Source organism: Ipomoea nil, unplaced genomic scaffold (genome assembly GCF_001879475.1).
Source record: "Ipomoea nil cultivar Tokyo-kokei standard unplaced genomic scaffold, Asagao_1.1 scaffold2036, whole genome shotgun sequence".
Classification (NCBI taxonomy): Eukaryota; Viridiplantae; Streptophyta; class Magnoliopsida; order Solanales; family Convolvulaceae; genus Ipomoea; species Ipomoea nil.
The window spans coordinates 5,469,881-5,484,416 of record NW_017618464.1 but is presented as its reverse complement, the minus strand read 5'-3'; the positions used below and the strand labels follow the sequence as shown (position 1 = coordinate 5,484,416).

General features: G+C 33.7%; 1 protein-coding gene across 1 annotated transcript; it reads right to left on the bottom strand.

Annotated features, from left to right (window-relative positions):
• Positions 1 to 6,488: 6,488 nt before the first annotated feature.
• On the bottom strand, positions 6,489 to 14,297 carry LOC109148206 (coiled-coil domain-containing protein 18-like). Its single transcript, XM_019296064.1, has 18 exons — positions 14,049 to 14,297; positions 12,586 to 12,813; positions 12,119 to 12,214; positions 11,900 to 11,952; positions 11,570 to 11,666; positions 11,094 to 11,167; positions 10,845 to 10,959; positions 10,480 to 10,590; positions 9,783 to 9,859; positions 9,167 to 9,233; positions 8,893 to 8,958; positions 8,385 to 8,492; positions 8,110 to 8,240; positions 7,911 to 7,977; positions 7,763 to 7,830; positions 7,593 to 7,686; positions 7,229 to 7,299; positions 6,489 to 7,112 (listed from the first exon to the last, which is right to left on the bottom strand). The coding sequence occupies exons 1-18, from the start codon at positions 14,196 to 14,198 to the stop codon at positions 6,704 to 6,706; spliced, it is 2,082 nt and encodes a 693-aa protein (XP_019151609.1). The 5' UTR covers positions 14,199 to 14,297; the 3' UTR covers positions 6,489 to 6,703.
• Positions 14,298 to 14,536: the final 239 nt, after the last annotated feature.

Below are 14,536 nucleotides of genomic sequence, written 5' to 3'. Positions count from 1 at the left end.
ATAATAGACAACTCCTAAGGTACTGCGTTGTACTTAATACAAATACGTTGGTGTAGTAGATTGTACAGGGTATTTAATACAGTACAAAATATAATTCACTACATTTACGCGTATTTATAAACATAACATTGTCTACGTGCTCAACTAAGAGGACGTCGACAATAATCAAACTCGTAATTGTTAGGCGGAGACCCGTGAAGGGTCAAGTCCAGCACAAAGTGGCTAAGTGGAATTATTGGACGGAAGCCTGAAGAGTCAAGGTTAGCACACTGTCTCTCGAAAATGTGACGATATAAGGAAATAAAGTTGTGTTTTTTATACTAGCTATAGCTTTGACGGACTGGTAAGCGCTTGATCTTAACATTAACTTTTTAGTAAGAGAATTATGTTTAATTCACTCAGTTACCCTTTTCGGAGCTTCATTGGACACATTTTAATCTATTGATTGCTAGGGTTTAGGGGTTGGGGTAGGGGCTGGTTTTCAAAAAGGGAGAAGAAAACTCAATGAGTGTACGAGTGGCTACACAAATTATTATTCAATAACAGTGTAATAACTAATAAGTTGTTGAGATTCCCCACTAAACACTGTTGAGATTCAAGCTGTACACATTGTGGGGCCTAAGTGATAATCAATCTCAAAAATCATACTTCAAAAAAGGAATTCACATATACATGTATGCTATCTGATCTGTCAAATTGAATTAAACAAATTCTTAATCATATATATTAGTTTGAGTTAGCGCGCATATGTATGCGTGTATATATGTACGCATATTGGCTTGTATATATACGTGTTGGTCAAACAGTTAGCTTGATAACTATAACATTTTATCTCTGTGTGTTTTTACAGTTTATATAACTATGAAGACTAATTTTGTCATAACATTGACAATACAAGGACTAAAGGTTGTAAGTGGTGATTATAATGATATACTCCGTAACTAAGATACTAAGTTAACTATTTGTCTACAATTAAAAAAATCATACATATTACTTACCCTTTAATTTAATTAATTTTATAAACAACAGAGAACTATTTCAAAATTCAAATGGGAAGTGGTTGGAGATCAGTAGATGTGATCGAGTTGAGTAAACGTTCACAACGGTTGAGTGAATTCAAAGTTTAAAGTAGTTAACAATTTTAACCAACACATGTCGCATTGATGCGTAGCCAAATAATTAAATTAAACATGTACCTACTCTATCAAAACAGTAGTAGATTCAATGCTTCTAATAACCCTTTTGATTCTGGATTAAGTTTTTATAGTGTTGGAATATATGAATTGGAATTGGGATCGAACTCAAATACTTGATAATAATTGGAATAAGTTTTAGTAAATTCTTTGTTTGATATAGGGGTAAGATCAAATGAGAACATGACACTCATGTAAAAAGTGATTATTGATCTCAGTTGTCCATTATTGTTCTTCAATAGTCGAGGGTTTTAGTAAAAAAAATTGGGATCAATTTTACAATTATTAAAAACTTTTAAGAGCGAGATTCATTTTATAATAATTACAAACTTGAAAGTTTAGTAATGTTAAGATCATAACATTTGATTTCTCAATATGGAGAGTGTGGATGTGCCCGCACTTTTTACAATATAATGGAGGTGTTCTTACCTGAATCCTCCCCATATATATATATATATATATATATATATATATATATATATATATATATATATATAATGTTAATCAAGATTTCTACGAATCTAATATGAACGAATAAAGTTAGGTCAACTAAATATTATTGATGTAATTGTTTGTTAAAATGAATAGTTCATATTATTTTGATTAATATTCTGATATTTATATCCCCTCCGTAGTGTATTACAATATCATAAACATTGCTAAAAAAGATGCATATAATTGTCTATAGAAACCAAACTCTACAACATATGTTTTTCTATTCTTTAAACTCGAATCTAAAACCTTAAGAAAATCTAAGATTTTTATTTTTATTTTATTTTACTTGAATATTGATATTTATTTTATATTTTTCTTTTTAAACTCTATTGATGACATGTGATATTCCCATGATCCTACCATTATAAAACTTATCTAAATTCAACTTGACTCAAAGTTTGATAACACACTTGACTCAAAGTTTGATAACACATACTGACTTTATAATTACATTAGTAGTCTACTTATCAACTACCCATTAGTTTCTATATGATAGTACTTTGATTACTCTTTTTGTGATAAACTAAGCTTATATACTATAAAAATGATAAAAGATTTTATTTTGCTTTACAATATTATTACGTGCTCTTAAAATGAAAAGCGATGAAAAATAATGGCAATCAAACTTCATTTATTTATTTTTGTTGCAATCAAACTTCATTTATTTATTTATTTATATAAAAGGCTTGGTTCATATGTAGTCAATTGTTCCCGTATGGTCGTGTAGCCTGGTGCATTTACATATCTTGGTAATGCATCTACTCCCAGTGCACCACAGGACACTCATAGGTGCACCACACTCCAGCACGTAGTGTACCACCGAAATATACATGGTACAAAAAATTATCAAAATGTCATCGCGCTTTTTTTTTTTTTATTATTTTTATTTTTTATTAATGCACCACAGACTAGCACTTTGTGGTACACCACAGTTCACTCAAAAGTGCAACATACCTCAACACTTAGTGCACTACCAAAATATACATGGTACATGAAATTATCAAAATGCTACCACGTTTTCTCCCAATAGTGCACCATAAACCAGCACTTTGTGGTTCACCATAATTCACTCTAAAGTGCACCACAGAGCACTCACAAGTACACCACACCCCCGCACTTAGTGCACTATCGAAATATACGTGATGCATGAAATTATCAAAATGTTACTACATTTTTTTCAATCTCCATTGATTCAATAATCTGAACAAATTCAATGATCAAGATGAGTTTACACGACCGCATAAGAGAGCAGCGTCGCATTTGAACGAAATAATGCCGTAAAATATTGAAAAGGTTTCTAAAAAATTGTAAATAAAAACGATGTAAAGAAGATCCCTATCTCGAACATCCAAACCTAAGATGTCATTCTCTTGTATTGGGATTAATAATTATGTTTATGCGTGTGCGTGTCCGCTTGTGTGACAACTAATTTAGTTTTAGTGCTCCATATTTATTTACTATAGAGAAGACAAACTTTTAATATAGAAATAGTTGGAGCTCAAGAACCACGTTAATAAGCTTCCTACTTTTACTGGATTCCAGGGGCTAACTTGTCTAATTATTTATTTATTTATTTTTTTAAGGAAGAATATTATAAATTTATTTTAATATAATAAAATTCTCACATGTTTTGATTTTGTTAGAAGAAAAAATAATAAAAATTAGAGTTCTACTACATGTATTTCCTACTACTACTCTATCAATTTTACTCCCTTATGTGGCAATTGATGATTAGTTATCTTCATTCTGTGGGTCCTAATGAAAATGTCAATATCAAAATTTTGTGAGATTGAGTAAAAGTTAGAAGTAGAATTTAGGAGCAGTATTTTCCTAAAAATTATGACTCTTTTTTTATGTTTCCTTATATAAATCAAATATGTCATGTTAACATGGAGTAAAAAGTAAAAGTGTCTTCGAAGCGGCATATTAACCTTCTTGGTTTGAACTAGTCAACTATGAACAACTTAAGATGGTTTACCTCTTGTGATTTTTATTGATTGAGACACAAAGCGAGATTTATCCGATGCACACCCTTGATACTCTCCTCCCCCGCCCCCCCCCTCTAAAAAAAAAAAAAAGAGAAAGTACATTTTGCAATTTATCTCTTTTGTGTGATTTGCATACTATTATACAAAAACATAGTTTACTCATTGCGCACCTTCAAGTAGCGACTACTGATTTTTCTTCTTGAACATATAGTAAAAAGTGAACTTTTCTATGGCCTATTGTCTCTTTACAATATTGATCACTTCGTGTGCACCTTTATGAATGTATCTTAGTAAAAAAGACCATCTAACAGCTACTAAAGTCATTTCTTTTTTTTTAATGTGAGTGAAAGAAGAGACAAATAAAAGGTGAAAAGAAAATATAAAAAAGAAAGCTAATCTGTGAACAAGACAACATAGGATCCGACAATTGATGGTGGAGAGTGGAAGAAAGGATGGAGAAGAAGAGGATTATGCTCCCCTTGCAGAGCTCGAGACTTTTGTCAGTTTTTATAAAGTTTAAACTGCCCCCTCCCATCTCAAAAGACTGGCGATATGATGAAGCAACCTGAGTTAGAATCCTTATAGGGGACGGTAAAACACTCTTCAAACAAAGTTATATATTTTGCATGAAGAAAGTCATTGGGTAAATAAATTAGTCAATTTTTTGGAAACTTGGGGTTATTGGGAGAGATCGACCATTCAGAGGTGATAAAGACTTCTTGTGTGTAAAGTGTAAAAAGGAGGAGGTAAGAACCTAAGGCTTAATGGAATGACTCGAGATTTACTTTTTAACGCGATTTTTGGACAACGATTTTGAGGGCTTAGAATTAATCTAATGTAAACGGAAAAATTTAATGTATTGAAAAATTAGTTCATTTTTATTTAAAAAGTTATAAAAATCTCGATAAAAACTTTTTATTCGTAAAGTGTAAAAAAGGAAGGGTAAAAACCTAAGATTTCCTATGGTTTCCCTCTTCTCTCTGGTTTTTGACTGCTCTATTTTCCACATGGCTGCCGCCTCCGTGAAGCAAACGGAGGCGGCGTCCGATCGTCTTCCCTTGCCGCCATCTCAATCGCAGACATCGTCCGCCTTCATTCTCTTCCTTCGCCACCAATTTTGTGTTTTTCCTCTCATTATTTTGACGGGTTTCTTCCTCTCGTTTACTTTATTTATTTATTTGAAATTACTATGTAGCTATTGAAAGTTTACCGTTTCAGAAAAACTCTCAAATAGAGTATAGCTACGGCGCCTATGCCAATTTGTAAGAAGACACTTGTGGTCTAGAACTGTGGGTTCCATTTTTAATAATGAGTTTCAAAACAAACATTTATTGTAATTGTGTGTTTTTAACGTTTATTTTTACTAACATAAATTGTTTGTAAATATGTATTGTCAATAAATTAATGCCAAACATGGCTTTTGAGCGTGGTGGGGGGGTGAGGTGCAGACGTTAATTGGAAACATGCCAACCTTTTACTCCATGTTTAGCCATTTCTGTTTCAAGCGGTATGCTTAGGGTCTCATAATTCTTCCACCTACACACCCATAATAACAATAATTAATAATAATAATAATAATAATAATAAGAAAAACCCGGTCCGTATTATCATTATACATACATAATTGTACGGGATACTATTAATAACAGTTTTCAATAATACTCGATACAATCATGTATGATATGCAGACACTACCGCACAAGGCTGGCCGGCACCATAGTAGTTTCTACTAAAATAATAATGATTTTTAAAAAATAAATGTAATTTATGTCCCTTCATAATATGTCAATTATCAATGTCATTCATGAATTATTATTAGTGTAAATGTTGCCCCTCAATTTTAAAAACAGTACATATATTGCCCCTCTCGTACCGTCGAGAGGAAAATTGAGGCATTTGAGGGGCAACATTTACACTATGGGAAAGGCAATATATATCATATATGTACTGTTTTGAAATTTGAGAGACAACATTTACACCACTAATAATTTAGGAGTGACATTGATAACTGGTATAAACTACAATTTTTTTTTTTTTTTAAAGGTTAATTAGAAGGAAACACAGCCACAATGGGGTGTGACCCACCAGCCACCACAACCAGAAAATCTGGACTATAGTTTTACTTTTGTTGGTTCTAAGCCAGCCACAGCAAAGGAAGCTTTAAACCATTGCATAAGGCCGGCGGGCATCCTGTGCCGGCCATCCCACAGGCACCAGAAAAAGTAGATGACTTCACCATAGCTCAGCAAAGTTTGGATGACTATACCTTAAGCAATGGCAGGTCATTTTCCAAGCCAGCCGCTTTCTGAGGATTTCATGTGGCTCAGTTTCAACTCCCACTATGTTTTGCATCCCTAGTAGGGAAAACATGGGGAGGGCCAGACTAATGATGTTGCCCTGCAAAAGAAAAGACAAGTTTCAACTTCTATTTCAGGAAACTATTTTATCCCAACAATGTTAGTAGACAAAGATTTCTGCTCTCCATACCTTCCTTCCAGAAAGGAACATTTTCAGATCCCATCATGCTTCTCTCATTACTTAAACAAAACTTGGCATAAACTGTCCTGTCAGAAAATTTCTCAGATCAATCATGTAAGCCTGCATCCACATAGAGAAGTGACATCAATTTGCAAAAAAACAATCCATCTGTACCACAATCAGTTGTGTATAATAAAAAAGAAATTAAACCAAAAAAGAATGCCATAGTGCTACCAGCCTAGCTGAAAATATAATGTTAATGGAATGCCTCATTTCCACATGCATTGTTGGATCCCAATAGAGGGAAAAAACAAAAAGATTTCTTTTGAGTGTGTTTGTTACGCAAAACAGTGTTACACCAAATTGAGTATTTACATGAAAGCGAATACTCGGTACAGCATTTCAGAGAATACACGAAGCAATTCCCAGGCCTAATTGTTTGAACCTTGAGCCTAGGAATCATTTCTCCCAAGCATACACACAAGTATACAACTGCTCATTGTTTTTAGAGTTTGGATACAAAAGTTTTTTAAATAGCGTGTGACAATTCTACTTGTGGGTTGCAGAGTCCTCGATTCTCAACTCCTTTTCCAGCTCATCAAATTCCCAGTCACCAACCTCTTCTGCCGAGTTATCCACATTGACTGTGCCAAATTCAGACTCCAATTTGGCAAATTCTGTGTTGGGGTCTAGAGACTCCTCTGGTTTGGCAGCTGATGGTTCTTTCTTCTGAACATTAGTTGCAGAAGGTTCATTTTGCTCCTTTTCCCTGGCTTCAGGAATCTCTTTCACCTCCCCTGCAGGAGTTATCACATTTTCTTGTGGCCTTTCACCATGTGAAGTCTCTGCTTCTTGGCCTGGAGTCTCCATTTCAAGAATTGGTCTCTCAATTGATTCAAATTCTGCTCTCAACTTTTCAATACTGTCGAAAAGTTCCTGAACTTTTGAATCATTTTTCCTGCATGGAAGGCAACAACTAGTTTAACTCGTAAAGAGAATAGTTAACAAAACAAAAACAAACAAACAAAAAAAAAAAAAAAAAAAAAAACGTAGAAGGGCAATGCACAAGGAAACCTGGAGATTTTCCCTTGGTGAGCATAGTACTGCTCCCTCATGTTATCCACCACGCTGAAGGTGGTTATAATCTGCAGTTAAAACAGACATTTCATCAGGAATTCAGTATGTGGTGATTGCCATAGTGGCCACAGAAAGGTTTGAGCTATGAAACACCTAGCTAAGAAGTCTAGAACAAAGAAAATACAGGGTTTAGCAAGGGAACTAAATTGAGACCAACAAACAAATAATCCTAAAAGAAAAAACTATATATCCTGGTACTAGAGTGACAGCTTAAGGCAACCTTTCCAAGTTGTCAAGATTCCAAAAGCATGTCTGAAAATTTAAATAAAATCAGATGCAAAATTACAAGTTATGATCTTACCTTGGCTTCATAATCCAGGTATTCCTCCTCAAGATTTTTTCGTGGGGTCAACACCTTGGAATCATCATGATCCGCACCAGATGCCACCACTGACCTGTTTGTACAACTTTAAGAGTTCTATAAATATGAAAAGAATAAGATATGTATAAATTAATACAAACAGACATTACCTTTTGTCAAAACTCCTCAAGTTCTCCACATATTTCCCTATACGATCAATAGAAGGCTTCAGTTCTCTCTGTACAAGAAAACATGAAGTTAGTCACACACTTGGTCTGTGCTTGGCCAGAAGGCTATCATGCAAAACCAATTACATACCTCATAAGCAGAGAGGAGTTCAATGATCAAGTTCACAAAATAATCTTCATGCCTTTCCAGTTCATCACTTGAAAATGCAAAGTAACAATTAGCAATGAAGCAAATTGCATATATTTCTATCAGGGATACTTAAACGACACATAGTGATCACATTATATCCAAAGTCAAAGAGATCATTTAGGTAAGCCGAGTTACGTACTTGGCCAATTTGTCTTTAGTCTCCATATAAGCGCACTGAAGAGCCCAAGTATCTTCCAAAAAATTGGTCCATGCAGTAAGAATATCTGCTTCCACTCTACATGAGCTTATGGACTTTGATAGTTCATCTTCCTGCAAAAGTTGAAGCAACATCAAAAGAATGAAAATGACGTCTTTATATAGATGAAATATCAATAGCTTGGAACATGAAGTCTAGGAAAACCAATGGCGAATCAAATGCACGAAAATAAACATGTTACAAACAAATAGTAAAACCTTAGTTTTCAAATGGGCAACAATCTGATCATTAGCATCATAGAACTGGTCCCTCTCCTCTCTAACATTTTGAAGGCGTCCATTAGCTGCAACCAAGGAGATATTCACCTGAAAGTTTGATCCAAACTGTGAAATGCTATGCTTGAATAAAAATGAATGTGCAAATGAAAGTATGAAACACAAGTTCACTTGAAAAGCAAGAAAACATAATCTTTTGATCTCAACAATTTCTTCCAGCTATATAAATGCTAAGTCCTCTTCTGAAAGTTAAATTATTTTTCTTCTGCAACTCTTAAGACTCCAAAATTGTATAACAGAGTTCAACTGTTCGAGGCGATAGTGGGTCCCTATCACATCCAATTTCAGAGTGGGGGGACACTAAGAAAGACAGTTGGTTATCAATCAATGTGAAAAAGAGCAGACAATAGTCAATAACTAAAAACAAACATTTCCATCAAAGAATCTAAAAAGAAAAACGAAAATAGTAGGATTCTATCAAAACAAAGACCTGTTTCAATTGTGCTTCAAGTTCATCTCTCTGCTTCTCCAGTGCAGTAATCTCAGCTGTTATTTCCTGAAGAATACATAAAGGAAACAACAGTTAACAGAACCAAAGAACACAATAAAGGTCCAGGAGTGCACCAGTATAGCTCTTCACTCATTCATTTATGGACTGTACTTCAACAGACAGAAAGTACAAAAACAGCAATAAATAGAAAGAAAGTTTATGAAGATTTCATCTCACTACTCTAATAACCAATGGTTTTTCTTGCTTGAAATACCTTCTCTAATTCACTGACTTCACCAGACTTGGAAACACGAAATCTTAATGCTTCCTCTTTCTGAACTCTGCAAAGTGTATACATGGAAAATGAAATCCAGAACAAAAATTGTGCTTTCAATGGATGAGAGAGGAAGAGAAGAAAAAAAAAAAAAAAAAAGAACCAGCAGATAACACGTGATTAACATATGAGACTCCGTTATTAGTAATCAAGAAACCATAGGACACTAGTGTACATACCTGTTCAGAAAGCAAAAATCACGTTCAGTGACTAATATACGAGACATTACTAATGAAATAATGGATTAAATGACAAGAAATCATATTGAATTTTTAAAACAAATATATGAAAAAAGGAAAATGATACTTGATACTCTTCACTTTGGACAAGCTGGTTCAAGAAAATTTAATTATGCATTTATACTCAGGTATTACTTGTAAAAGGCAAAGGAGGTACCATATCACAATGACACAATGAGGCATCATAAAAGAAGGACCAAGGATGAAGATAATAGGACAAAGAAGTTCACAAGGAAACACTAAAGAATGTGACAAATAAAAGAACATAAATTGTCACTCACATCCCTTGGAACTAAAACCATTGCATAAATAGATACCTGTGGTCAGAGATCTTCTTCTCAGATTTTGAGCTGGAGCTGACAAGAGATTCAGATAAGACTTTCAACTTGTCAACCTGCAAATAACAAAAAGTTGCTTAATCTGTGATGCATATTGCTTTCTAAATAATGCAACAAGTTTTCGACAAAATATGTGATGAGCTATGTGAGAACAGATTTATAAAATAAAATAAAATAAAAGGGACAGAGCCAAAAATAAAATAAAATGATGACACCATGATATAACTACTCAACAATGCTTTAATCTCAAACCAGTAGATCCTTGCATTCTTAGTGTTTGGAAAGGAAGACATTGAAATATAAACATAGAGAACAAGAACTTTCATGTGGAAACCCTAGAGCAGTTATAAAAACATCGCCAATGAGTTCCACTATATTTTTCAAGTTGCAATATTACAAAAGAGAGAAAAACTATATTTATAATAGAGATTAGGGAGAGAGGTAGAAGAGCCAATAAGATAAGAAAAACTTTAATAAACTTCCAAAATTTTTTGAGAAAATAAGTTTGTAGTGAAATGAAACCACAAAGGTTATTGTAACTTGGCAAATGAATTTTCAATTGGCGCAAAGAGACCATACAACATACTAATCAAGAAGCATGTTGCCACTTGGCACTACTACATTATTTCAATTACAAAAGTAAAATTAACCATAACAGCACAAAAGGGTAATATACCTTTTGAGCATGAATTTCAGGGGAATCTCCAAATTTAAGAGTTTTCTTCTTCAGTAGAAGTGCTTCTAATCTTGAACAGACTCGGATAAGTGCAAGTGCTTCCTTCAAAGCCTGTTGGAAAGGAAACAAATTAAATATTAATGTCAAAAGTCTCTAATCAAAAAGATAAAAACATGCAGTGCACAGTCACAAAAATGTTGTAAGAATATTTCTGGCTTACTAAAGACAATAATATAATCAATATTGAAATGATCCAAAATTACCAATATCTATGGCCAGTGTCTATGAATCTGTTGAGTCTCAATTATGAACAAACAAAAATAAATAAAAATAAAGGAAATACTGTTTAAGAGAACCAGGTTCACCTCTATGGTGGGGGCAGTCTCTTTGGAAATTGTTTCATGAACTTCACCAAAAGATTCTTTCTTTTCTCTTATCTCATCCAGTCTCTTCTTCAGCATGGAGACCTCAGCATCAATTCTGCATTAGTGCATGGCTTAGGACCAAGGAATATAATTCAGGGAAAAAAAAAAGAACAAAAAGAGTGAGATTTAGCATCTAATATAGATTTGTGTATGCAAAAAATTCAAGGAAATTAAAGATTCTCCTAATACCTTCCAAGATCCGCATTAATTTTCAACCCTGTGATAGCTCCTTCAGCAAACTGGAGGAGTTCCTCTCTCTTTGCCTGACATGAAAAGGAGGTTTAAATAGCTACAAGCCATAACTACAATTAATGTTGAATAACATTAAGTTAAAGTAGCAAAACATCTAAAGATTAGGCATTCCAAGCAAATGATGAGGAAACTGTAAGTAAGGTTTGAAAATGCCAAATCTAGATAAAAAATACTTCAGAATTCATTAACATAACCTTTTGGTGAAACAATCTTAAAACTAGTAACTTAACATATACCAAAATACAAAGTAACTAGTTACTAAAACACTTCTATAGCACATGCTGCAGAACATCACCAAAAATACATGCTAGTCACTATTTTACTATATTGATACATTTGAAATATTACAAGTTCTGCCAAATGACAACTGATCCGAAAAGTTACTCAATGATAATTAATGTTTTGGCCTTTACCAGTACTTCATCATTGTATCCTGTAAATGCTTTTGAAAGATCCTGTATACTGCTGACTATTGCATTGTGAACTTCTTTTCCTCCAGTAAGGCAAAGACTGCACAATAAAGACATGTTATTAAGGGTTATCTCTAAGTTAATACCACCTTTTGTCCCTCTATTATAGTAACAATTCCATTTTTAGTCTTCAACTATCAATTTGACCAGTTTAGTATAACACTTTTAGTTGTCAAATATATATTTCAAACAATCAAAACATGTTACAGAGTATAAAACAGAGTTCATTATAAGTTCAAGAAACAAAGTTGGACTCTGAATAAGTAAACTTACCCAAACAATTCAAGAAGGAGAGAAACTTCCTCTTCATTTGGTGCTTCAAGAATCTGAACCACACAAAGCGTTAACCGGTAGACGTTAGTTAACCTTGGTGCTCATTGCTCAACAATTATAGTTAATAACAAATGATTACACGCATCAAAGGCAGATGATATTGAAAACAAATAAAACTAATTACAATATTTTGGGCAACTCTAAACAGATAACACATACCATACATATTGATATGCCCTCCAAAGCTTGACTGTAAAGGAAAACATCACGAAAATTCATTGGTGCACCACCCATCTCGGAGTCATAATATAAAACCTATCAATAGTAGAAGGCATTAGAACAAGAACTCTAGTTTGGAAATATGATTAATAAGCATAATGGTAAAGACGATCAAGAGTAAAACATGGCTACCAATAGTAAGGAAGGATATGCAATTAAAAATATCCAGCAAAACATGCACAATTTCCTCCATAGAATAAGTCTGTTACTTTACATTTTAAATATTCAGTTTATTTACCATGTCAGTCAAATGAATTCAAGGTCAAATGAAATAGGCAATTACGAGGGAAAATAATTGTGTGGTTTTTATTCAGTGTTGCATAGTAATATAACCAGAAAACTAGTCAAAAATATTAAAAGTTTTCTCCCTAAGAGGTGAAAAACGGCATCAAAATTATTCTACTCACCATAGATTGTTTTCGTGGACTTCTTGGACTTTTTGGCTCTTCAGATGGATGATGCTCTTCATTATTTTTCTCCTTATCTTCAATGGGATTTTCAGATAACTTTTCAATCTCTTTGAGTACTGCCAACCATCTCTTCATTAACTGAATTCTTTCTGGTCCCCTACAGGAAACAGAAGCTTCTTCCAATCTTCTAACAGTCTGTTTAAAGCTTTTGAAGTTTCTATTTGCCTGACATGAAAATGTATCAAGTGAGAAGTGGAGGATAGAAGTAAGAAAATGAACTAGAACAATGATATATAATGAAACTAACCTAAGGCTTAATCCCAATTACACACGCAAGAGATACACAGAACACTGCTCCGGTTCATTTTAATATTTCTACTCAGAATATAATAAGGGTGTGTTTGGTTCATGGGTTTGCACACTAAGAATAGGAATCAAAATCATAGTTATTGTTTGGTTGACAACATTTTAAAACACAACTATGGGATCTGATTACCCCTTCAATTAAGAATCTCACTCCCTAATTAAAAGGGGGTATATTCCATCTTATATTGGTAATTTGATTTTTAAGTTTGGAATAGTGCTTTTAAATTTTTGTTTTGATTTGTTTGTTCATATTGGTGTTTTGGATGTTATTATATCAAGATCAATTGCCTTGATTTTATGTTTTTGTATTTTTAAAACTTTTATTCCCATTATATGGTCATACATAAACAAACATCAATATTGGTAATTATTCCAATTCCACCCTACTATCAAACATGCAAAATACTTTCACCAAAACCCATTATCATTACCAAGTATTTGATTCTCATTCTGATTCCGATTCTCATGTGCGAACCAAACACACCCTAAATGTCTCGTTGAGACAAAATTAGGTTGTGTTTTACATTCATCAAAGTGTAAAGATTAAATAATATCCAGGATGGTGGTGACTGTTGAGAACTTAGAGGTACTCCATAATATCTTTCTTATACTGAAAAGACACCCGTGGCAAGGTACACCACCATCACTGCATCATACTATTCAACTAATTAACTAATCAAATGGGGATGCTAACACAGACAGCTACAAGTGACCCCAATTCCTGTTTAAAAATTAGATATACTTCACATGTAAATGCAAAAATATACTAAATGGAAAGCTCTATAGAGAGCATCTAATAAGCTAAAAATATACTAAATGATCAATTCATATAAAAATTACATAATTACATAATAAATTTAAAAGCAATATACGATCTCGCGCTAAAATTGACAGTGAAACTCGTATTAGCAAAGCTGCAGCAACCCTAAATCATCGTTTGAAAATCACTGTAAACATTTCATACTAACACTAATCCAGAAATCCAAGTCAAATGAATGCACATACTTTATCCGGTCCTAAAATTAACAATAATAGTAATAATTCCAGAAGAACTGCTGCCGGTGATAAAAAGAAAGGAGAGTAGAGAACATTACAATGCGATCCTGGAGGATTTTGGCACCCTCAACGACGGCGTGGCCGGCCTGTTGGACGACGCTGTCGGCGTAGTTTTTGACGGTGCGAGTGAGGTTGTTTTTGTTCCCAACTTCCACCGCTTTGTTCACCGCCGATCTGAACCACGACATTTTTCCGATATCGTTCGAGCAGGGTATCAGACCAAACTTCACTTCGTACGTTAAACGCAAGCGTTGAACTTTCGGGGAATGCTAATGTCAAATTGTAACTAGTCGCAGTCAACAATGGATAAGACAAAAATAGATATTTGCACCAAGATCCTATATGTTCTATACATTTTACATCCCAATCCCTTCAGTTTAAGGTGGTGTCTTTTACTACCCTTTAGTTTAAATGAGTTTGTGAATAGTATGGTTGTATAGTGACAGGAAGTGGCTCTTCAATGAGGGCGGTATTGACTCATTGTGTTTCATTATTCAGTAGGTTGAGAAAGTAGGAAATGAATTAT

What these genes read in the sequence shown, in the direction of transcription:
- LOC109148206 (XM_019296064.1), bottom strand. Translation starts at nt 14,198, where the DNA reads ATGTCGTGGTTCAGATCGGCGGTGAACAAAGCGGTGGAAGTTGGGAAC. An exon ending in GTCCACGAAAACAATCTATG is followed by an intron (nt 12,215 to 12,585) that starts GTGAGTAGAATA and finishes TACTATTGATAG; the next exon opens with GTTTTATATTATGACTCCGA. An exon ending in AGGGCATATCAATATGTATG is followed by an intron (nt 11,953 to 12,118) that starts GTATGTGTTATC and finishes TGTGTGGTTCAG; the next exon opens with ATTCTTGAAGCACCAAATGA.